Here is a 25339-nt window from a genome sequence, read left to right as displayed (position 1 = left end):
TCTTCTTGTCTTTCACTCTAGTTGCTGCAATAGCAGTCAATTGTTCAAAGAGGACAAGGCTTGCTTAGATGAAGGACTGTCCTCAGATCCCAAGATACTGCCTCAATCATTCACCAAATATTAACTGAATGCCAGTTCTGGGTCAGGAACTAGGTTAGGCATCATTTGGAAATGCAGGTTCTTACAAGACAGAATGATTCATTTTGCCTTGTGACTTAAATGCCTATAGGCTAAGGTGGACCTCTTTTAATATGATTCTCAAATGTTATTTCTAAAAAGGAGAATAGAAGTTTTTGGTTTTCCCCAAACAGGAGACGGGAGTCTGAGTACAAGCCCAAGCTAGGAAACTTTGCCTCAAGGAATTCAGGGGAAGTTTGTGGAGCTAAGAGAACGTGTTTTAGAAGCTCCACTCCCATTACTAGAACACGCACATACATACACACATCAAAGAGCTTTGTCCTTCAGAGCCAGTAGCACCTAACCAAGATACGGAATTAACCTAAGTGAGGCTTTAGGAGAACAAAGCACCACCACTGCTGCTTCTCCTTTAAACAGATTCAAGGGCCAGGCATGGTGGCTCATACCTGTAATCCCAACACTTTGGGAAGCTGAGAGGGGCAGATCACCTGAGGTCAGGAGTTCAAGACCAGCCTGGCCAACATGGAGAAACCCTGTCTCTACTGAAAAATGCAAAAATTAGCAGGGCCTAGTGGTGCACGCCTGTAGTCCCAGCTACTCAGGAGGCTGAGGCAGGAGAATCGTTTGAACCCAAGAGGCAAAGGTTGGAGTGAGCCGAGATCGCGCCACTGCACTCCAGTCTGGGCAACAGAGGTAGAATTACCTCAGTCTTCCAGGGCTCCTATCTAGACCTCTAAACAAGAACTTAGTTATACATAAAAGAGATATGCTGTTATTTATATTAAGTAAATATCTGATATATTCTTGAAAATAAAAATAAATAAAATACATTATTTTGGAAAATATCCACTGTAATCAAGTCAGTGAAATATATCAATTTTTTTTTGTTGTTTTTTTTGAGACGGAGTCTTGCTCTGTCACCCAGGCTGGAGTGCAGTGGCACAGTCTTGGCTCACTGCAAGCTCCGCCTCCCAGGTTCACGCCATTCTTCTGTCTCAGCCTCCCGAGTAGCTGGGACTACAGGCGCCCACCACCATGCCTGGTTAATTTTTTGTATTCTTTTTTTTTTTTTTTTTAGTAGAGACAAGGTTTCACCCTATTAGCCAGGATGGTCTCCATCTCCTGACCTCGTGATCTGCCTGCCTGGCCTCCCAAAGTGCTGGGATTACAGGTGTGAGCCACCGCGCCCGGCCATATGTCAAAATTTTTAAAAGGGGAAACTAAATGTTGGGAAATGTTAGTAATACATAAAGCACATTAGGCATCATAATTTCAGATAGTTGTTTTAGGATAAGGTTAGAAAGTTTCCAGTAATAAGCTTGTGGCCATTTAGTAGAACTTCCTATAAAGATGGAAGAAATGTCATAATCACCAAAACAAGTCTTGACTGGTGTCTTATAAATTCATATGCCTCCAAAATACTTACGAAAACCCTATTTCAGAAAAAATAAGTACAGCATTAGCATTTCTTTTAGAGTTTGGTCAGTAACTATGCAGGCTCTTTCCAATAAAATTTCAGTTATTTATCTAAAATGGTCATGCAAATACAAATTGAAAAATGATTTTTGCTTTAGTAATTGTTCTGATCCTAAAAGAATGTACCCAAGGATATCAAGGCAGTCTACCAGATTCTCTGTGTAAGCACAAATAATCATCATATTATGTATAAATATAATAAAGTATGATACATGGAAGTCTCAGTACTACAAATAACATGAGATTTTATACAAAAGTTCAAATAGGAACTCCTATCAATCTACCGGTAACACATAAAAAATTTGCTCCTTACTTTATTTCATTGTATTTAGTTATTTGAGTCTGGGCCTTGCTTTGTTGCCCAGGCTGGAGTGCAGTGGCGTGATCTCAGCTCACTGCAACCTCTGCCTCCCAGGCTCAAGCAATCCCCCCACCTCAGCCTCCTCAGTAGCTGAGTCTACAGGCGTCTGTCACCACACACAGCTAATTTTTGTAGAGACAGGGTTTTGCCATGTTGCCCAGACTGGTCTCAAACTCCTGGGCTCAAGTGATCTGCCTGCCTAGGTCTCCCAAAGTGTTGGGATTATAGGCATGAGCCACCTTACCCAGCCCTATTTCTAACTTTAGAATTCCATTTATCGGAATCACACCTGTAATCTCAGCACTTTGAAAGGCTGAGGTGGGCAATCACTTGAGGTCAGGAGTTCCAGACCAGCCTGGCCAACACCGTGAAATCTTGTCTCTACAAAAATTAGCTGGGCATGGTGTCATGCCCCTGTAGTCCCAGCTACAGGAGGTTGAGGCAGGAGGATCATTTGAACCTGGGAGGTGGAGGTTGCAGAGAGCCAAGGTTGCACCCCTGCACTCCAGCCTGGGTGACAGAGCAAGACACTGTCTTGGGAAAAAAAAAAAAAAAAAATGCCAGGCATGGTGATTCACTCCCAAAGGAACTCCAACACTTTGGGAGGCCAAGGCGGGCAGATCACTTGAGCCCAGGAGTTTGAGACCAGCCTGGCCAACACAGTGAAATTCTGTCTCTACTAAAAATACAAAAATTAGGCCAGGCACGGTAGCGCATGCCTGTAATTCCAGTACTTTGGGAGGCTGAGGCAGGCAGATCACGAGGTCAGGAGTTTGAGACCAGCCTGGCCAACATGGTGAAACCCCATTTCTACTAAAAATAAAAAAATTAGCTGCATGTGGTGGTTGTCACCTGTAATCCCAGCTACTTGGGAGGCTGAGGCAGGAGAATCACTTGAAACCAAAGGCAGAGGTTGCAGTGAGCCAAGATTGTACCACTGTACTCCAGCCTGGGCAACAAGAGTGAAACTCCGTCTCAAAAATAAAAATAAAAATAAAATACAAAAATAAAAATACAAAAATTAGCTGGGTGTGGTGGCACGAGCCTGTAGTCCCAGCTACTCGGGAGGCTGAGACAGGAGAATCGCTTGAACCCAGGAGGCAGAGCTTGCAGTGAGCCAAGACCATGCCATTGCACTCCAGCCTGGGTGACAGAGCGAGACTCCATCTCAATAAAAAAAAAAAAAAGAATTCCATGTATCTGGATACCACATAGCAAAATGGTATCTGTGCTGTCTCAGATACAATAGGTGTTTAATAAATAAATACTCAATATATGAAAACATTTTCCTTGAGCCAATTCCCTAATTTTTTTTTTTTTTTTTGAGACAGAGTTTCACTCTTGTTGCATAGGCTAGAGTGCAATGACATGATCTTGGCTCACTACAACCTCCGCCTCCCGAGTTCAAGCGATTCTTCTGCCTTAGTCTCCCAAGTAACTGGGATTACAGGTGTGCACCGCCATGCCCGGCTAATTTTGTATTTTTAGTAGAGATGGGGTTTCTGCATGTTGGTCAGGCTGGTCTCAAACTCCCAACCTCAGGTGATCTGCCCGCCTTGGCCTCCCAAAGTGCTGGGATTACAAGTGTGAGGTACTGCGCCCGGCCTTTTTCTTTTTTCTTTTTTTAAGAGACAGGGTTTCAGTATATTGCCCAGGCTGATCTTGAATTCCTGGCTTCAAACGATTCTCCCACCCTGGCTTCCAGAGGTGCTAGATTTACAGGACTGGGCACAGCTTTTTTTTTTTTTTTTTTGAGATAGGGTCTCATATGTTTGCAGTGGTGCAATCATAGCTCACTGTAACCTCGAACTCCTGGACTCAGGTGGTCTTCCCATCTAAGACCACTCCTCCCAAGTACCTAGGACTCCAAGGGCATGCCACTGCACCCGACTGATTTTATTTCTTATTTTTGTAGAGACGGGGGTCTCGCTATGTCGCCCAGACTGCCCTATCACATAATTTAATGGTGTGAATACTCATATAGTCATTTACAAGGGCCCAGGAAAAGCAGCAGCCTTCAACAATACATTTAACACCTTGTTCCGTGATCATCCACACTTCCAGTATCTATTTGTGGCAAGAAAGAAAACATGGGGACTCTAAGAAAATCAGACCTAGAGAAATGGGTATGTTCTGTGATGTGGGCAGAGCTTTTAAAAGTTCTTGTTTTAGGCTGGGTGCAGTGCCTCAAACTTGTAATCCCAGCACTTTGGGAGGCTGAGGTGGGTGGATGGCTTGAGTCTAAGAGTTCAAGATGAGCCTGGGCAACATGACAAGACCGCATCTCTTTAAAAGAAAATTAGGCAGGGCACAGTGGCTCATGCCTGTAATCCCAGCACTTTGGGAGGCCAAGGTGGGCAGATCACGAGGTCAGGAGTTCGAGACCAGCCTAACCAACATGGTGAAAACTGGTCCTTACTAAAAATACAAAAATTAGCTGGGCGTGGTGGCGGGCGCCTATAATTCCAGCTACTCAGGAGGCTGAGGCAGGAGAATCGCTTGAATCTGGGAGGTAGAGGTTGCAGTGAGCCGAGATCGTCCCACTGCACTCCAGCCTGGGCAACAGAGCAAGACTCTGTCTCAAAATAAATAAATAAATTAATTAATTAAATGAAATAAATTAGATGGGCGTGTGTATAAAAAAATAATAGAAATAAAGTGCACAATAAATGTAATGCACTTGAATCATCACAAAACCATCCCCCATCACCCTCACCCCAGTCCATAGAAAAACTGTCTTCCACAAAACTGGTCCCTGGCACAAAAATGGTTGGGGACCACTGCTCTAGACAATGCATTCATGTAACTCGCCTCACTGTCATTCACCCTCATAATGTTGTTTTCATTTCCTACATGTGTATGCCTAGAGAAGGAAGAATGTGCTGATCATATAGGTGCAAGTTTTACTTACCTCTATAAACTGGTATCCGTTTTCATACATTCGTCTTACAAGTTTGGATTCTGTGAGTGTACCCAGAGAGATGAATGTGCTATTTGCTGATGAAATCAGTTTCCAAGCCTGCAATGCTGGAAATCAAACTATGGCTCTGGACTATAATATATTCACTCAAGTAATGCAACCTCCCAAAGTCTCTTGGAAAATGGCCAAATGACTCTCCAGGCAGCACCCTTCTCCACTGATGACAGGACAAGTGAGCTCTTTCCTCCATTTTAAAATTTCTACACCTACAATATTACAGTTTTTGCTAAAGAACACCAATTCCGGCAAGGCATGGTGGCTCATACCTGTAATCCCAGCACTTTGGGAGGCTGAGGCGGGCAGATCACGAGGTCAGGAGATCGAGACCATGGTGAAACCCCGTCTCTACTGAAAATACAAAAATTAGCCAGGCGAGGTGGCGGGCGCCTATAGTCCCAGCTACTCGGGTGGCTGAGGCAGGAAAATGGTGTGAACCTGGGAGGCGGAGCTTTCAGTGAGCTGAGATCGCGCCACTGCACTCCAGCCTGGGCGAAAAAAAAAAAAAAGAAATATAGCAAACGCAACTAAGGAAGGGAATTTTTCATTTTATTATCGTTTTAAAAATATTTTATTTTTTGAGACAGAGTCTCACTCTGTTGCCCAGTCTGGAGTGTAGTGCAATCTCGGATCACTGCAGCCTCTGCCTCAGCTGGATCAAGTGATTCTCCTGCCTCAGCTACCCGAGAAGCTGGGATTACGGGAATGTGCCACCACACCTGGCTAATTTTTGTATTTTTGGTAGAGATGGTGTTTCACCATGTTGGCCAGGCTGGTCTTGAACTTCTGACCTCAAGTGATCTGCCTGCCTCAGCCTCCTAAAAAGCTGGGATTACAGGCACGAGCCACTGCACCCAGCTGAATTTTTCATTTTAGAATGTAAATAGCCACGTATGTCTAGTGGCTACCATTTACACAGTGCAGCTGTAGATACTGGAAGACAGCCATGCCACCTTACTACCAGAATTTGAAGTTAGTAAGTAAGCTCATGAATCAAGTCAGCCTGCTGAGCCTCTTTCCCCTTTTTGTTAATGGCAGTATCCAGTATCCCAATCCCACTCCAAGCTCTTTCTTACCAGAAGTGGGGCATGAGATTCGGGCTACAGCACAGCTTCTCCCTGGCCATAGTGACTGGTCCAGGAAGAAAATAAGCAGAGCTCGGATCGTCATAATCCCTGCTTGGAATGTTCTATATTACGAAGTAAAGCAGCTTCTTCAGTTTGGAGTTGTAAGGAGGGAACCCTAGAACTGCTGGCCATCATGTTCCTTCGCCACTCTGAGAATAAAACCAAAATTAGGATAAAAGACAGAGAGACAGAGTCTTGATTCTCAAGTACTTAGATCCAGTCAACCCTAAATTCAGCTCCATCCCTTCTTTTCCATGTTTCGATTAGGTAAGCCAATAACTTCCTTGTTTATGCTATTAATAGTTTTGAGTTAAGTTATATCACTCGCAACCTAAAATAGTCTTAATGCAAAGCCCCACTCAGTCTGGGCAACACAGTGAAACAGCTTCTCTAGCCAGGCATGCCTGTAGTCCCAGCTACTCGGGAGGCTGAGGTGGGAGGGTTATTTGAGTGCAGGAGGTCAAGGCAGTGAGCCGTGATTGTGCCACTGCACTCCAGCCTGGGTGACAGAGTAAGCAGTTTACTGCAGCCTTCACCTCCCAGGCTCAAGCAATTCTCCCACCTCACCCTCCTGAGTAGCTGGGACCACAAATGGACACCACTGCACCTGGCTCTATTTTTTACAGAGATGGGGTCTTGTCATCTTGCCCGGGCCGGTCTCCAACTCCTGGGCTCAAGCAATCCTCCCGCCTCAGCCTCCCAAGTAGCTGGGACTATGGGCATGCCACCACGAATGGCTAATTTTTTTGTATTTTTTGTAGAGACAGGGTTACAACATGTTGGCCAGGCTGGTCTTGAACTCCTGACCTCAAGCGATCCACCCGCCTTGGCCTCCCAAAGTGCTGAGATTACAGGTGTGAGGCATTGTGCCTGGCCTTCTCCAACTGCTGGGCTCAAGAGATCCTCCTGCCTAGGCCTCCCAAAGTGCTGGGATTACAGGCATGGGCCACAGTGCCCAGCCCTGCTTTTTTTTTTTTTTTTTTTGAGACGGAATCTTGCTCTGTTGCCGGAGCTGGAGTGCAGTGGCCAGATCTCAGATCACTGCAAGCTCCGCCTCCCGGGTTTACGCCATTCTCCTGCCTCAGCCTCCCAAGTAGCTGGGACTACAGGCGCCCGCCACCTCGCCCGACTAGCTTTTTGTATTTTTTAGTAGAGACGGGGTTTCACCGTGTTAGCCAGGATGGTCTCAATCTCCTGACCTCGTGATCCGCCCGTCTCGGCCTCCCAAAGTGCTGGGATTACAGGCTTGAGCCACCGCGCCCGGCCCAGCCCTGCTTTTTTAAATGAAATGATTCACCCAGATATGCACTGAAATAAAAAAAATTTCAGCTAGACTAAGCAGCAAGAATTATCATATTACCAGTAATGGGCATAATATTCTGGGAGGGAAAAAAGTCATAAATCAGTCAGATTCAAGGATCAACCTGTTTAATTGTTCATATTTTATTCCTGTATCAATAGATTAAGAAAGTAAAATTTTCCCAAGCACTGATTTATAGATCATGTTTATAAGCGGCACACAAAAAGTTAAGTTTCATAAACAATAAGTAGATCAGTGATCTACTTAAATCCAATTGTAATTCTTACGTTAAGCTGAGGGCAATAATAAAACAATAGACTAAATACACACAAACCCGTGCATCCAGAACTATAAACATGGTTTCCATAGCCACATATGGTTTTAGTCACATTTCCACAATGAACAAGTACTTACAAATATGTTAATAAAACACTAACCCAAATGCTTATCCTGCCATGAGCTTTTTAAGCAATGCCATTCCTGCTACTGAAAGCATTTATTTTTAGAAGCTCAAATCTGATCTGGGAAAACGGGTTCTCCTAAAACTTAACAGGATGTTGTAAATCTGAAAAGATTTTAAATCAAAAAGCCTTCCAACACAGCATTATTCATGTGAAACTTGCTTTCTTAAAAAATAATAACTTATTATCTGAAGAAAATTAAAACAGATTATCTTTTAAGAGATAGAAACATTCTCTCAAAAAACTATATTTTCCTCTATCATCTCTTTAAAAGAAATGCAAACCAGTTCATTATCTGTATTTGTTTTTTTGAGACAGAGTCACACTCTCTTGCTCAGGTTGGAGTGCAGTGGCACCATCTCGGCTCACTGCAATCTCTGCCTCCTGGGTTAAAAGCAGTTCTTCTGCCTCAGCCTCCCAAGTAGCTGGGATTACAGGCACATGCCTCCATGCCTGGCTAATTTTTTAATTTTTAGTAGAGGCAAAGTTTTGCCATGTTGGCCGGGCTGGTCTCAAACCCCTGGCCTCAAGTAATCTGTCTGCCTCAGCCTCCCAAAGTGCTGGGATTACAGGTTTGAGCCACCACACCTGGCCTAGTTCATTATCTTTAATAATAATTATCTTTAATAATAAACTAGACAATAAACTAGTTGCTGTCTAAAAACTTCTGAATACATGAAGTACAAGTCTGAGCTGTCGAGTCAAAAATACCATTTGGATTTCACATATTAAATAGCTACAGTAGGCCAGGCATGGTGGCTCACACCTGTAATCCCAGCACTTTGGGAGGCAGAGGGGGGCGGATCACGAGGTCAGGAGATGGAGACCATCCTGGCTAACACGGTGAAACCCCGTCTCTACTAAAAACACAAAAAATTAGCTGGGCATGGTGGCGGGTGCCTGTAGTCCCAGCGACTCGGGAGGCTGACGCAGGAGAATGGCATGAACCTGGGAGGCGGAGCTTGTAGTGAGCCAAGATCGTGCCACTGCACTCCAGCCTGGTGACATAGCAAGACTCTGTCCCCCCCCAAAAAAAAAAAGCTACAGTATAGCTTACAAGGGTATAAACACACCTAACAGATAAATACTACTTTATCCTTTAGATAGTCAAAAGTCAGAAGGAACGGCATGGTTTGCAAAGTACATTGACTTATGTGTGGTCATTAAACCCCAGTAAGTAATTCAAGTATGGTAATACAAAGGCAGGCAATTAAATACACCCATATCACTCTAAAATCAAAAGCATAAAAATAAAGGCTGAAAACTTTCTCCATCTTTCATTTACATGGCTAGATATCAGAACCTTACTTTAGAAAATATACAATTATTATAGATGATTTCCCCAGATGGTAATTTTCAGAAACTACAAAAAGTGTCAAGATCCATAGTTTGCTTCATCAAATGCTTTTCTAGCTCGTTTCAATTCTTCATTCATAGTAAGCAAGTCTTTAACCCTGGCAAACTTTCTTGGGTCCTTTCGAATCAAGAAGACAATATCTTCAACTTGTACTCGACCTTGTCTTCCAGTTGACATTGCCTTGTGAGTCTATTACAAAGAAACATATTACATTTAATTTTTTACAATCTAATATTTTACTGTTTTAATTTGCATTTATTAATTGCAAGTGAGGTCGAAGATTTTCTCTTACTATTATGGCTATATTATGGCTATTCATTTGTGAATTATCTTTCTACTCAGGTCCTCTGTCCACTTTCTAGTGGGTTATTAGCAATGTTCCCTTTATGCTTCACAGTCACTGTAAAAAAATATCTTTTTTTTTTTTTTGAGACGGAGTCTCACTCTGTCACCCAGGCTGGAGTGCAGGGGCGCGATCTCAGCTCACTGCAAGCTCTGCCTCCCAGGTTCACGCCATTCTCCTGCCTCAGCCTCCTGAGTAGCTGGGACTACAGGCGCCCGTCACCACACCCGGCTAATTTTTTTGTATTTTCAGTAGATACGGGGTTTTACTGTGTTAGCCACGCTTGTCTTGAACTCCTGACCTCAGGCGATCCGCCTGCCTCGGCATCCCAAAGTGCTGGGGGATTACAGATGTGAGCCACCATGCCCAGCAAAAAAAATATCTTAAGGACATTAAAACTGTCAACTTTATTGTTCCTTTTCTGTTTTTTTGATATATGTAGATTTTGTCTTCATTTGTATAAAATAATTTATCATTTTGTGTACTCACCCATTTCATTTATGCTTTGTGTCCTCCTCCATCATAATACCCAATAAATATTGGTGGGTTTTCTAAAAACCAAATAAATCTATCTCATCCCCTGTCATTATATACTCACCTGTGCAAAACTGAAGACCTATCATAGCATTATTTCTAACGATAAAAAAAGAGAAGCTAAATACTTAATAATACAGCATTGAGCCGGACACAGTGGCTCACGCCAATAATCCCACCACTTTGTGAGGCAGAGGGGTTAGATCGCTTGAACCAAGGAGTTACAGACCAACGGGCAACACAGTGAGACCCCACCTCTACAAAAAATTTAAAAATTAACAGAGCTGGCCAGGCGCAGTGGTTCACGCCTGTAATCCCAGCACTTTGGGATGCCAAGGCGGGCAGATCAAGAGATCAGGAGATCAAGATTATCCTGGCTAACATGGTGAAACCCCATCTCTACTAAAAACATAAAAAATTAGCCGGGCGTGGTGCCGGGCACCTGTAGTCCCAGCTACTCGGGAGGCTGAGGCAGGAGATGTCTTGAACCCAGGAGGCGGGGCTTGCAGTGAGCCAAGATCGCGCCACTGCACTCCAGCCTGGTGACAGAGCAATACTCCATCTCAAAAAAAAAAAAGAAAAAGAAAAAGAAAAGAAAAAATTAAAAAAAAAAAAAAAAAAAAGCAGAGCATGGTGATATATACCTGTAGTCCCAGGTATTTTGGAGGCTGAGGTGGGAGGACCACTTGAGTCCAGAAGGTATCAGCTGCAGTGAGCAATGATCATGCCACTGCACTCCAGCTGGGGCAACAGAGTGAGATCCTGTCCCACACACACACACACACACACACACACACACACAAACACTGTATATCTTTAAATACTGGAAAAGGAGGGGAAAAAAATAAACCTATATTGGATAATGGCATTATGGGTAGTATTTTTCTTTTTTTCAAGGATTTTATAATTATGTCCTTATAAAAAATGGAAGAGGCTAGGTGCGGTGGCTCACGCTTATAATCCTAGCACTTTGGGAGGCCAAGGCTGGTGGATCACCTGAGGTCGGGAGTTCGAGACCAGTCTGACCAATGAAGAGAAACCCTGTCTCTATTAAAAATACAAAATTAGCCAGGCGTGGTGGCACATGCCTGTAATCCCAGCTCCTCAGAGGTTGAGGCAGGAGAATCCCTTGAACCTGGCAGGCAAAGGCTGCGGTGAGCCGAGATCACGCCATTGCACTCCAGCCTGGGCAACAAGAATGAAACTCCGTCTCAGAAAAAAAAAAAAAAAGGAAGAAGGGGGGATAGAATATATACATATAACCTCCATCCTTAATGATAAACAGTAACCAATAACTTCTGCAAACAAGCACTCAAATGGATAGCTTATTTCAAAGGGATGACATAAGTTCTAGTCTTACCTAAAGTTTAATATTTCAAATCTATTCTTCAATTAACTAAGACCAGTTAGGAAAGAATCTTACCATTTCAGTGATAAACTCTATGACAAGATCTTCAAGAATATCCACTGACTCAGTATAAGGATTCTGGTCATCCCCAAAGCCATACATCATACATCGCACTGTAAAAGAACAACCACTTTTGTTTACTTTTACAGATTTAACAATTTGACGCTTTAAAAAAAATAAACTAGAAGTGAACCAAGTTATAGACAATATTGGTATAAAAACATATTTACATTGTATTTGTTATCTCCAAGTATGGATTCTGGTGTAAAAGGTTTAAGGACAGTCTGATGACCAACTGTTCCCATATAGCCGCCAACCAAACTCTTCCTTCCTCCCAGCTACTGAACCCTAAGGTAAACAGTGTTTTCCTAATCTCTATCATCTACTTACCAGCCCCTGACCCCAGCAGAACACCTTTAAGTAGGAAGTTCTGGCAGGGGACAGGACAGATAGCAACAGCTTAGCCTTTTTTGGAGACAGTTTTTGTGTGTGGGCATGGCAGAGGGGCATAGGGGCATTGGAAAAAAGGTAAACTCTTTACTGATATTACCATAGGGGAAAAGACATGAGAGAATGTTCTCCAAACACTTTTTTTTTTTTTTTTGAGACAGAGTCTCCCTCTGTCGCCCAGGCTGGAGGGCAGTGGCGGGATCTCGGCTCGCTGCAAGCTCCACCTACTGGGTTCATGCCATTCTCCTGCCTCAGCCTCCTGAGTAGCTGGAACTACAGGCGCCCACCACCATGCCCGGCTAATTTTTTGTATTTTTAGTAGAGACGGGGTTTCACCATGTTAGCCAGGATGGTCTTGATCTCCTGACCTCTTGATCCACCTGCCTCGGCCTCCCAAAGTGCTGGGATTACAGACGTGAGCCACTGCGCCTGGTCCCAAATACATTCTTATAGGAAGCAACAGGGTAATCAAAATTAGAAAGCAGAGGGCTTACTACAAGGAATTTTGACATTTCCTAGATCAATACAACTGCTGGCAAAGCTCTTTCAGGCTTCATCTGAAGAAACCGTAGGAAATGAAAAAGGTAAGTCTAGGTCGGGTGCAGTGGCCCACATCTGTAATCCAGCACTTTGGGAGGCCCAGGCAAGTAGACTGCTTGAGCTCAGGAATTTGAGACAAACCTGAGCAACATGGCGAAACCCTGTCTCTACAAAAAAAAACAAAAACAAAAATTAGCTGGGTGAAGGCTGGGATGGTGGCTCACGCCTGTAATTCCAGCACTTCGGGAGGCTAAGGCAGATCACTTGAGGACAGAAGTTTCAGATCAGCCTGGCCAACAAGGTGAAACCCCATCTCTACTAAAAACAAAACACAAAAGTCAGCTGGGGGTGTTGGCAAATGCCTATAATCCCAACTACTCGGGAGGCTGAGGCATGAGAATCGCTTGAATCCAGGAGGCAGAGGTTGCAGTGAGCTGAGATCGTGCCACTGCACTCCAGCCTGGGTGACAGAGACTGTGTCTCAAAAAAAAAAAATAATAATAATAATGATAATAGAGAGAGAAGTCTAATATGCAGAAATAAAAAAAAACTGCAAAAGATAAACTGTATATAGTCCTTATTATATGCCAGGTACTCTCATAAGTCTTTACATATATAACTCATTTAATCCTCACAATGATCCTTTGAGGTAGATACTATTGATTATCCCCATTCTATAGCTGAGAAAATTAAAGCACTGCAGTAACTGATTTATCCAAGGTCACAAAGCTATTAAGAGATGGAACCTGAGTTTGAACCCAGCTGATCTGCTTCAGGTCTTTCCTCATACCCACAACAGCATCGCACTTGTTGGTACTTGTAGTTTAGGGCAGACAGGATCCATATGAATTCTTTTCTTTGCTCCCCTTTTTTTGAGCGAGTCTTGGCTCTGTCGCCCAGGCTGGAGAGGTGTTGCAGTCACAGCTTGTTGCAGCCTCAACCTCCCTGGCTCATGTGAGCAGCTGGGACTACAGGCACATGCCACCATGCCTCGCTAATTTGTGGGGTTTTTTTGAGACGGAAGGCTCACTGTGTCACCCAGAATAGAGTGCAATGGCACAATCTCAGCTCACTGCAACCTCCACCTCCCGGGTTCAAGAGATTCTTGAGCTTCAGCCTCCAGGTAGCTGGGATTACAGGCATGCGCTACCACACCTGGCTAATACTTTTGTATTTTTTAGTAGAGTCAGGGTTTTGCCACATTGCCCAGGATAGTCTTGAATTCCTGGCCTCAAGTGATCTGCCTACCTTGGCCTCCCAAATTATTGGGATTACAGGCATGAGCCACCACAGCCAGCCATTTTAAATTTTTTCTGGAGACGGGGATCTCACTATGTTGCCCAGGCTTGTTTTGAACTGGTTTCTAAAAATTTATTTATTTTTGTTTTCTCGTAGAGACAGGGTCCCACCTTGTTGCCCAGGCTGGTCTTGAACTCCTGGACGCAAGCAATCCTCCTGCCTTGGCCTCCCAAAGTGCTGGGATTACAGGTGTGAGCCACCACACTCAGCTGAGATCCACACAGGTTCTTATCCTATCACCTATAAACTCCCAGTCCAGAAACAAGCCAGCACTGTGGTTCATGCCTATAATCCCTGCACTTCTGGAGGCCCAAGTTGGCAGATCACCTGAGGTCGGGAGTTTGAGACCAGCCTAAACAACATGGTGAAACCCCGTCTCTACTAAATATACAAAAATTAGGGGGGCATGGTGGCGCTCGCCTGTAATCCCAGCTACTAGAGATGCTGAGGCAAGAGAATTGCTTGAACCCAGGGGGCAGAGGTTGTGGTGAGCCAAGATCACGCCAATGCATTCCAATGGGCGACAGAGGAAGACTCCGTCTCAAAAAAAAAAAAAAAAAAAAGTCCTTGAGACGACCCTAAAATCATACAGAAAAATTTTATACATTATCTGTACATGGGCATTTTTCTGGGAATAATTATAACTTTCATCACATTCTCAAAGGCGTGTATGTAAATGGTAAGAAACTGTCAAGTGCTGCAAGTGTTTTATTATCTTGATCTTAGTAGTGGTTACAAGTGTGTGAATGTGTGTGTGTGTGTGCACGTGTATACAGTTGCCCCTTAGTATCCTTGGGAGCTTGGTTCCAGGACCTCCTGTGGATACCAAAATCTTCAGATGCTCAAATCCCAGATATAAAATGTCATAGTGTTTGCATATAATCTAAACACATCCTATCTATATTTTAAATCATCTCTAGGTTACTTACAATACCTAATACCATGTAAATGCTATGTAAATAGTTGTTATATTATATTGTTCAGGGAATAATGACCAGGAAAAAAAGTCTGTACATGTTCAATAGAGACACAGTTTTTTTTTTTCTGAATATTTTCCATTTGAGGTTGGTTGAATCCATGGATGCAGAACCCATGGATATAGAGGGCTGACTGTATAGTATACATAAAATTCAGCAAGCTGTTCAATTAAGACTTGCACAATTTATTGTATTTAAGTTTTATTTTTTTAAAAAAAGGTACAGCTGGGTGCGGTCGCTCATGCCTGTAATCCCAGCACTTTGGGAAGCGGAGGTGGGCGGATCACGAGGTCAGGAGATCGAGACCATCCAGGCTAACACGGTGAAACCCTGTCTCTACTAAAAATACAAAAAATTAGCCTGGCGTGGTGGCGGCGCCTGTAGTTCCAGCTACTCGGGAGGCTGAGGCAGGAGAATGGCGTGAACCTGGCAGGCGGAGCTTGCAGTGAGCCGAGATCGCGCCACTGCACTCCAGCCTGGGCGACAAAGGGAGACTGTCTCAAAAAAAAAAAAAGAAAAATTTAAAAAAGTACTTGCAGAATACTTCTAAAGGAAGAAATGAGTAAATTAAGAATAATTCCTCTATTTAGAAGAAGTAAAAACTAGTAGAAGTACAAAGAGAAGAAAGTAGGCCAGGCCTACAGAAGAAAAGGGTGACTTGGAAACCAGCCTGAGATAGACATATCCCTAGGGTTTACACTGGCAAGAGTCTTTAGGTCCAGAAACAGGAAGAAAAAAACAAACACAGGAGCCAATAGTTTTTATCTTTCTGTTTTGGATTCCATACTTTTTTTGCCTTTTTTTTTTTTTTTTTTTTGAGACAGAGTCTCGCTCTGTTGCCCAGGCTGGAGTGCAGTGGCCGGATCTCAGCTCACTGCAAGCTCTGCCTCCCGGGTTTACGCCATTCTCCTGCCTCAGCCTCCCGAGTAGCTGGGACTACAGGCGCCCGCCATCTCGCCCGGCTAGTTTTTTTTGTATTTTTTAGTAGAGACGGGGTTTCGCTGTGTTAGCCAGGATGGTCTTGATCTCCTGACCTCGCGATCCACCCGTCTCGGCCTCCCAAAGTGCTGGGATTACAGGCTTGAGCCACCGTGCCCGGCCTTTTTTGCCTTTTTTTAAAAAAAGGTAATTTTAGATTTACAGCTGAGTTGCCAAAATAGTACACAGTTCCCATATGCCCTATATTCAGCTTCCCCTTATGTTAACATGTTATACAACCATATGGAGTCATCAAAGCTAAGAAATTAACATCGGTACAAGTACAGACTTTATTCAGATTTTACGAGTTTTTCCACCAATGTCCTTTTTATTTCAGGTTCCCATACCATTTAGTTGTCATGTCTTCTTAGTTCCCTCTAATCTCTGACAGTTCCTTGACTTTTTCATCTTTCAAAACCTTGATACTTTTTTTTTTTAATGAAACCACTGTTTACAAAAAACCTTGACACTTTTGAAGAATATTGGTCAGTTATCTTGTAAACTATCCCTCAATTTGGGTTTCTTTGATGTTTCCTCATTAGATTGAAGTTAGACGTTACCAGGAAGAACACCAAGGTGATGTGTCCTCTTAATGCATCATATCTGGGGTATATAATGTCAATATGCTGTATATCATTAGTGATGCTTTGATCACTTGGTTAACATGGTGTCTTCCAGAATTCTCCATTGTAAGTTTACTGTTTTTGTTTAAATATTTTGAGGAAGATATTTTGTCACTAACATTTTGATGGGCAGAATTCACCAGACAGAAAATATATTTCACTGGAAAAGGGAAACTTATTATATGGGAAGTACATAAACTGTATTTGGTTAAAGGGACTATAAAGGCATAAACAAATGCCAGATAATGCTTTGAAATTCTATAGGCCCATTGCAACTTCTGCCTCCCAGGTTCCAGTGACTCTCCGGCCTCAGCCTCCCAAGTAGCTGGAATTTTTTTTTTTTTTGAGAGGCAGTCTTGCTGTCACCCAGGCTAGAGTGCAGTGGCACCATCTTGGCTCACTGCAACCTCTGCCTCTTGGATTCAAGCGACTCTCCTGCCTCAGCCTCCCAAGTAGGTGGGGCTACAGGCATGTGCCACCACGTCCAGCTAATTTTTTGTATTTTTAGTAGACACGGGGTTTCACCGTGTTAGCCAGGATGGTCTCGATCTCCTGACCTCATAATCCGCCCACCTCAGCCTCCCAAAGTGCTGGGATTACAGGGATGAGCTACCGCGTCTGGCCCTCAAGTAGCGGAATTACAGGCATGCTCCACCACGCCCAGCTAATTTTTGTATTTTTATTAGAGACGGGGTTTTGCCATATTGGCCAGGCTGGTCTAGAACTCCTGACCTCAAGTGATCTTCCCACCTTGGCCTCCCAAAGTGCGGGGATTATAGGCATGAGCCACTGTACCCAGTCCCCCACAAACTTTTTTTCTTTAAGGTTCAGGAGAACAGATCTTTCATCAGTAACCTCTGTGAATATTCAGGTAAGATAAGGAGAAGCCTGAAGATTCCAAATTCCTGTCATCACAAACTAATCTCACTGGAGCAAAGGTCTTTGCTAACAACCAACTGAACATCACTCTGGGATGCTCTGGTACAGGGATCCATTCTTATGCTGATATAATACGTAAAACCACATAATGGTGTAAGGAGCATCAGAGAAATGAAATAAGAAATGGTCAGTTTTAGTGAGGAAACGAAATATGGAAAAGGATTTGGATGGTTAAAAAATAAGAGTGTCTGGCTGGGTGTGGTGGCTCATGCCTGCAATCCCAGCAGTTTGGGAGGCTGAGGCAGGAGGATCACTTGAGGGTAGGAGTTTGAGACCAGCCTGGCCAACATGGTGAAACTAGTCTCTATTGAAAATACAAAAATTATCTGGGTATGGCTGGGCACAGTGGCTCACACCTATAATCCCAGCACTTTGGGAGGCTGAGTTGGGCGGATCACCTGAGGTCAGGAGTTTGAGACCAGCCTGGCTAACATGGTGAAACCCGTTTTGTACTTTGTAAAAATACAAAAAATTAGCCAGGGCGTGGTGGCGCATGCCTGTAATCCCAGCTACTCGGGAGGCTGAGGCAGGAGAACTGCTTAAACCCAGGAGGTGGAGGTTGCCGTAAGACGAGATAATGCCACTGCACTCAAGCCTGGGCGAAAGAGCAAGGCTCTGTCGCAGGGGAAAAAAAAAAATTAACTGAGCATGGTGGCATGCACCTATAGTCCCAGCTATTCAGGAGGCTGAGGTGGGAGGATCACTTGAGCCCAGGAGTTCAAGGTTGCAGTGAGCTGTGATCACGCCACTGTACTCTAGCCCCAGTGATAGAAGAGTGAAACCCTGTCTCTAAGAAAATAAATAAAAATTAAGAAAATAATTTTTCTTAAAAAAGATACACTGACCCTGAAGCTGGGCATGGTGGCTCATGCTTATAATCCCAGCACTTTGGGAGGCTGAGATGGCAGATCATGAGGTCAAGATATTGAGACCATCCTGGCCAACATGGTGAAACCCCGTCTCTACTAACAATACCAAAATTAGCTGGGCGTGGTGGCATGTGCCTGTAGTCCCAGCTACTCGGGAGGCTGAGTCAGGAGAATCACTTGAGGCCAGGAGGCAGAGGTTGCAGTGAGCCAAGATCATGCCATTGCACTCCAGCCTGGCGACAGTGAGACTCTGTCTCAAAAAAAAAAAAGATATACTGACCCTGCAGTTTGAAGGACATTGGGGAACTGCTCAGATATAACCCAGCCTAAATAAACCATATGATAAATCTGTGTTGCCTCATCTCTCAATACTTAGATATAACTTTACATAAAGGACCCAGGACTGGGAGATGGAGAGCACATTCTCATGCTGTGTTCCAGGGCTTGGCCTGTACCATCAGTAGTAGCAGCTGCTCTCTCTTCCTCGTGTTGCCAAAAGGGGTCAAAACCATCTACTGAGGGGGTAGGATGGAGAATCAATACATTATAATCTCCATATCATTGCTTATTTTGTTTATTTATCTATTTTGGACACAGGGTCTGTTCCGTCACCAAGGCTGGAGTGCAGTGGCGCAATCTGGGTTCACTGCAACCTCCACCTCCTGGGCTCTAACCATCCTTTCACCTCAGCCTCCAGAGTAGCTGGAACTACAGGGGCGTGCCACCATGCTCTGCTAATTTGTGTATTTTTTGTAGAGAGAGGGTTTTATTATGTCGCCCAGGCTGGTCTTGACCTCCTGGGCTCAAGCGATCTGCCTGCCTTGACCTCCCAAAGTGCTGGGATTACAGGCGTGAGCCACTGCATCTAGCCTCCATTGTCACTATAATGCCTTACACTATTCACGACCTTCTTTTTGAGACAGAGTCTTGCTGTGTCACGCAGGCTGGAGTGCAGTGGCATAATCTTGGCTCACTGCAACTTCTCCCTCCTGGGTTCAAGCGAGCATGTCTGGCCAATTTTTGTATTCTTAGTAGGGACGCGGTTTCATCATGTTGGCCAGGCTGGTCTCAGACTCCTGACCTCCAGTGATTCACCTGCCTCAGCCTCCCAAAGTGCTGGGACTACAGGCGTGAGCCACTGCACCCAGCTGTTCACCACCTTCTTACTTTGTTCATGGCCTTAGTCCAAAGCCCAAGCGCCAACTCACTTGCTACTCTCCCTCAACACCTGTTGCAGGATCCATTATTATCTGTGGCTTACAAAGGAGCCTCTGTTTCTACTGCTGCAAAGGCAAGAGGAAAACTAATGGAGGTATGTTCTTCTGCCCTAAATTAAAACACGAACTACATTTGCTCACCTAAAAAGCAATTTATACACACACATACACACACATATAATTGGAGTTAGGATTGGTACTATCTGATTGAAAAGTTAAACAGAATTTGATAGGCTAGTCTGAGAATATTGTCAGTACAGGGAAATATTCAAAGCAATAAATGTACTCTGAAAGGACATGTCCAAAAGTTTTCATCATCTATAACAAAATCATTGTCAAATACTACTTACATTCTTTAGAAAAAAGTCTCTTTCTTTTACCCTGTCCACCTTCTGCACCTCCTCCAATTTCTTCATTTTCTTCCTCAAACTAAAAAATGTATACACAGAAATGTCAAATAATTGCCTTGCATTTGATATTTTAATAATAACAATTTTTTTTTCATTTTTAACAGATAAGCAACAAAGCCTAAAGGAAGCAGAAAACAAAAACAAAAACAAAAACAAAAAAACACACAGGAAACCTTAGCACTGAAGGGGCCTATGTATCTAGTCCAACTTCCAACTCATCCAAAAATGGCTTCTACAATGTTCCTAACAAATAATCCTACTGCTTCTACGTGTAAGAGTTCTAATGAACATAGGTTTTATTTTTAAACAACTAAGGTGGCCTATTGCTACTGTTAAACAGTTGATACTGAATCAAAGTCTACCTTTGTAGACTTTCAATTAAGCAAAACTAATATTTACTAAGCATTTGCTTATACGGTGCTAAAAACGTTCCTTAAGTAAGCCCGTAACCCTATTTTATAACAAGAAAACTGATGTTCAAAGTTAAATAACTTGCTTAGAGAGAATGGAGATTTTGAAATCCAGGCTGTCTGACTTTCAATGCATTCTTTTCCCATTACTTCACAGTAAGTACAGTTTTGTTAACAACTGAACTGTTGGTTCATAGTGAGCGCTAATAGACGTCAGTTTTGACTTCTGATGATTCTGTACGTGTTTCAAACAGTGTCTGGCAAATACAGACCAAAATCAAGGGGAAAAGGGTCACAAAACCTACTCTTCCTTCATGTCCTTCCCCACTTTCTAAAATGATCAATCCTTAGGGCGTGAAGTCCCCGAATTCTGTCGGCTGAATTGACTAAGGCAAGCAGATCCGATCCTGAACTCTGCCTCCGCTACTGAGCCCGACGGAGTGAAGAAAAGAGAGGTTTTGGACAGAGACGGTCACTCACGGTGGGGTCTTCTTCCTCATCTGCCATCCCACTAGCCCGCCAACCCACAGCGCCCCGCCGGCTGGCTCCCAGCGGGTTATGCTACTTCCGCCGCCTCACTTCCGGTGATGGGCGGGGCTGGAGCTGGGCCTGGAGGACTGCGGCCTGCGGGAGGACTCTGGTGCTTTCCGGCATAGCGGCGGAAATGCGACAGTTTCTAGCGGAGGAGGCCGGAGCTCCTCCCTGTAGTGCTGAAGGAATTGAAAACTAACAAAGAAAAGGAAATCACGGGCTAGGTGGGGTGTATCTCGTTGTCACCCTAAAATTGCTGCTGCGCGTTGAATCATGGCTTCCTGTTTGGGGACTGGGAAGCTATGGATCGTAGGAGGGTTAGCCAGCGGTCCTTTATCTGACACAATGCTTTTAAATCATTTTAAAGATTTGTGGTTCCACCGTTTCTAAGCACTGTGTTAATTATTGGGGATACTGTGCTTCACCAGAAATTTCCAAGAGATAGTGTCGCAAGACTAAGCATTTAAAATTTTGTGAAGATTTTTGTTTTTTTTTTGAGACCAAGTGTCACTCTGTCCCCCAGGCTGGAGTGTGCGGTGGCGCGATCCCGGCCAACTGCAACCTCCGCCTCCGGGTTCAAGCCTCAGCCTCCCGAGTAGCTGGAATTACAGGCGTGCACCACCATGCCCAGCCTTCTTTTTGTTTTGTTTTGTTTTTTTTTTTTTTGAAACGCAGCCTCACTGTCCCCCAGGCTGGAGTGAAGTGGCGCAATCTGGGTTCACTGCAGCTTAGAACTGCTGGGCTCAAGCCATCCTCCCACCTCAGCCTCCAAATAGCTGGGATGACAGGCGCACACCACCAATGCCTGGCTAATTTTTGTATTTTTAGTAGATATGGGGTTTTGCCACATCACCCAGGCTGGTCTGGAACACTTGCTCTCAAGCGATCTGTCCCCCTAGGCCTCCCAAAGTGCTGGGATTACAAGTGTGAGCCACCGTGTCCATTGGGGGGGGAAGGCTTTTGGTCGGAACAATGGTTGGGAAGACCAGAGGCATTGGAAGGCCAGAGCTAGGGATATAAAATATGTGTCCTACAGTGTAACAGATGATGCTACATAAAGAAAATCCCGTAATACGATTTCTGAATGTCCTGCTGAACATTCGGTGAGTGAAAAGTAATTATTTGAGACTTGAACCTATCTTTGTTAATAAACACAAAGCATCTTCCCACACTTTTAATGTACGATGAATTTTCTAGGAATGTTATTGCCCCAAAATTGAATAGTAATTGTATTTTGTTTTGTTTGGAATTCATCAAGAGCTGTATACCATTTCAAGAAATAACGTAACCAAAAGCAACATCACTTGTAATTGATTTGAGGAATCTGAGTTAAATTATTAGGCCCCAAGAGGCATTAAAATGAGAGGCAATCATATCCTACTTGCCCCCTTTTGAGCTATGTATTTATGTCTTAAAACTGCTTGCCATTCCACAAGTATTAGGTATAAATTAGCCTAATTATGCCCCACCAGACACTATATCCCACCCCCTATAGCTTGATAATGTTTAGCCAATCACTAATCAATGTTATTTTTGTAAACCAATGAGAATTCCTTAAAGACAACTTTGTGTCAGCCCACTCCCTGTCCTCATTCTTTTCCTTTAAAAATCCACTTGTACCTGCTGCTAATCTTAGAGTGTATTCTGGGCAAGTTTATGCTGCTGAGTTGCAATCCTCAAGTGTGGCCCAAATAAACTCTCTATTTATATTAATTTTGCCTCAGCTCCTTCCTTTTAGGTAGACAATACTCACTTAATATCAGTCTGCATTCAAAGTAATTCTACATATAGGTACAAGCATCTGAAATCTTCATTATACCTCATAGTGCCATCATGCCTGAGTATTTATATATTGAAATATATGTTGGCCGGGCGCGGTGGCTCATGCGTGTAATCCCACCACTTTGGGAGGCTGAGGCGGGCGGATCACAAGGTCAGGAGATCCAGACCATCCTGGCTAACAGGTGAAACCCTGTCTCTATTAAAAAATACAACAAAAATTAGCCGGGCATGGTGGTGGGCGCCTGTAGTCCCAGCTACTGGGGAGACTGAGGCAAGAGAATGGCGTAAACCCGGGAGGCGGAGCTTGTAGTGAGCAGAGATCATGCCACTGTACTCCAGCCTGGGCGACAGTGTGAGACACCATCTCAAAAAAAAAAAAGATACGTTACTATTTTTACTTTACTTTTATATTACCTTTATGCCTGACCTCCTGGACACTGAATCACTAGATCCTGTTAGGGTATTATGTTATTTTCATAATTATGTGAGTAGGTAGATACATTAGTTATTTATTGTTGTGTAACAGATCACCCCAAAACTTAGTGGCTTACAACAAATATTTATTACACAGTTTCTTTGGGTCAGCAATGTGGGTGTAATTTAGCTGGGTGCCTGTTGCTCAAGGTCCCCCCTGTTGCAGTCAGGATGTTGCCTGGGGCCACGGACATACCTCAAGTGTTGATGGAGGAGAATTTGCCAGAGTCACTCACAGGTTGCTGGAGGTTTCAGTTCTTTGAGGTTGTTGGACTAAGGGCCTCAGTTCTTCACCGGATGTTGCCCAGAGGCCTCCCTCAGTTCCTTCCATGTAATCCACTCCATAGGGCAGCTCACAATGTGCCAGTTGCCTTCCTCCAGAGGACACAAGTGAGAGAACCCAGAAGACAGAACTCACAGGTTTTTCGCTGCCTAATTTTGGAAGTGACATCCCATCATTTCTGCCCTATTCTATTCACTAGAAGTGAGTAAAAAAGTGCAGCTAGGGCCGGGCGCAGTGGCTCACGCCTGTAATCCCAGCACTTTGGGAGGCGGAGGCAGGTGGATCACGAGGTCAGGAGTTCCGAGACCAGCCTGGCCAACATGGTGAAACCCCGTCTCCACTAAAAATACAAAAATTAGCAGGGTGTGGTGGTGGACACCTGTAATCCCAGCTACTCAGGAGGCTCAGGCAGGAGAGTTGCTTGAACCCGGGAGGCGGAGGTTGCAGTGAGCTGAGATGGCGCCACTGTACTCCAGCCAGGGCGACAGAGTGAGACTCTGTCTCAGAAAAGAAAAAAAGTGCAGCCCAAATTCAAGGAGAGGGGATTATATAAGGGCAAGAATATTGCGCTGGAGATCACTGGGGGCTTTCTGAGAGGCCACCTACCACAGTCAATTATATTATTTTTGAATCTCACTGCACAATAATGGAGACATTGTATTTGTTATTAATATTTAAGGGAGATTGTTGAGCCTGATAGGGTTGAGAACGGCTTTTAGGTAGTGATCCGTGTCCAGGAGGTCAGGTATAAAACATTCATAGTGTCTGTTATTAGGGGAGTAGAATGGTAAAATATGCTGGATGCACAGCATAGAGTACAATGCAGCAATCAGAAGCAATAGATTTAGCAACATGAGAGAACTTGAAAACAGTTCAAAGTAAAAAAGAAACAAGATCTACAACATAATACCATTTATAGAAATTAAAAATACTACTTATTTTACAGGAAAATATAAAAAAGCATAGACATTAAACACACGAGAAAGTTGCAGTGCAGGAGAAATGGGAGTAAGGATAAAAGGAATAGATTGATTAATAAAAAGTGAAAAACTTTGGAAGGGCCAATTGTAATAGTATGCCATGAGCTGCAGCATGTGAATAATTCAGTCCTGTGAACCTGAGATCCAAAATACAAAGTGGGGGAAAAATTGCAGTATGATAAACAGAGCAGAAGGAAAACACAGAGTGAAAAGTCATGGTGTGCTTCTACAAGATGTTCTATGTAGGTTGCCAGGGCCAATTTTGTTGGGTGGGGATGTACGAAATGAGACTGGAATTTGCGTTTGAAAGGCCTAAAATGTTCTCTTCAGAGACTGAACTTCAAACTACAGAGTTCTTGGGAACAGAACAGAATAGAAGAGATACAGATGTGTCACATGACTTTACAGTTTTTAAAAAGAGCACTTTAGTGGGGAAACTAGGATGAGAGATGATTATAATCTGAATTAAGGCAAAGAGGAAGAAGGAACTGATTTAAGACAAACTTTAAGAAACAATTTACAGAACTTTGTGACAATGTGAGAGCTATGGACAGAAGCATGGAATGCTATTAATATAAATAGGAAAGAAAAAGGGGAAAGAAGTTGGAAGTGGAAGGAAATGAGTTTAGTCTGTGTTTGAGAGTCTGGAGATGTCCTAAAGGTGATGGAAATCCAGGCCAGGAATTACAGGCCCAGAAATCCACAGAAAAATTAGTACTAGATCTACACCGGGCACGGTGGCTCATGCCTGTAATCCTAGCACTTTGGGAGGCCAAGGCGGGCAGATCGCCTGAGCTCAGAAGTTCAAGACCAGCCTGGGCAACATGGTGAAACCCTGTCTCTATACTAAAATACCAAAAAAAAAAAAAAGAGAGAGAGAAAGAAAAATTAGTACTAGAGAAAATGACACGGGAGACATCCCAAAGTGATAGTCTAGAGATTGCACAGAAACAAAGGCTAAGAGAATAGAGGCAAAGGGCACAGCCTTAGAAACAGTACATCAAAGAGACAGAGTGACAGAAAGAATGGTCAAAGAGGCAGGAAAAGATAAAAGTAGGAAAAGGGTAGGAGGAGAGGGAGGAGAAGAACTGAAAA

The 25339-nt window shown here is 43.7% G+C and overlaps 2 protein-coding genes across 2 annotated transcripts in view; both read right to left on the bottom strand.

Moving 5' to 3' along the window:
* Positions 1-8803: 8803 nt before the first annotated feature.
* On the bottom strand, positions 8804-20827 carry TAF13 (TATA-box binding protein associated factor 13). Its single transcript, XM_026448567.2, has 4 exons — positions 20675-20827; positions 19725-19803; positions 11498-11595; positions 8804-9386 (listed from the first exon to the last, which is right to left on the bottom strand). Exons 1-4 carry the CDS (start codon positions 20699-20701, stop codon positions 9216-9218), a joined length of 375 nt encoding a protein of 124 aa, XP_026304352.1. The 5' UTR covers positions 20702-20827; the 3' UTR covers positions 8804-9215.
* The window catches only part of CELSR2 (cadherin EGF LAG seven-pass G-type receptor 2), a 13799-nt gene continuing 9229 nt past the window's right edge, over positions 20770-25339 (bottom strand). The window contains 1 exon segment of the mRNA XM_031935636.1: positions 20770-20920. Coding sequence (XP_031791496.1) covers positions 20770-20920 — 151 coding nt within the window.

This window comes from Piliocolobus tephrosceles, chromosome 1 (genome assembly GCF_002776525.5).
Source record: "Piliocolobus tephrosceles isolate RC106 chromosome 1, ASM277652v3, whole genome shotgun sequence".
NCBI classification, from domain to species: domain Eukaryota; kingdom Metazoa; phylum Chordata; class Mammalia; order Primates; family Cercopithecidae; genus Piliocolobus; species Piliocolobus tephrosceles.
The sequence above is the reverse complement of the archived record's forward strand: the minus strand, read 5'-3'. Positions and strand labels throughout refer to the sequence as shown.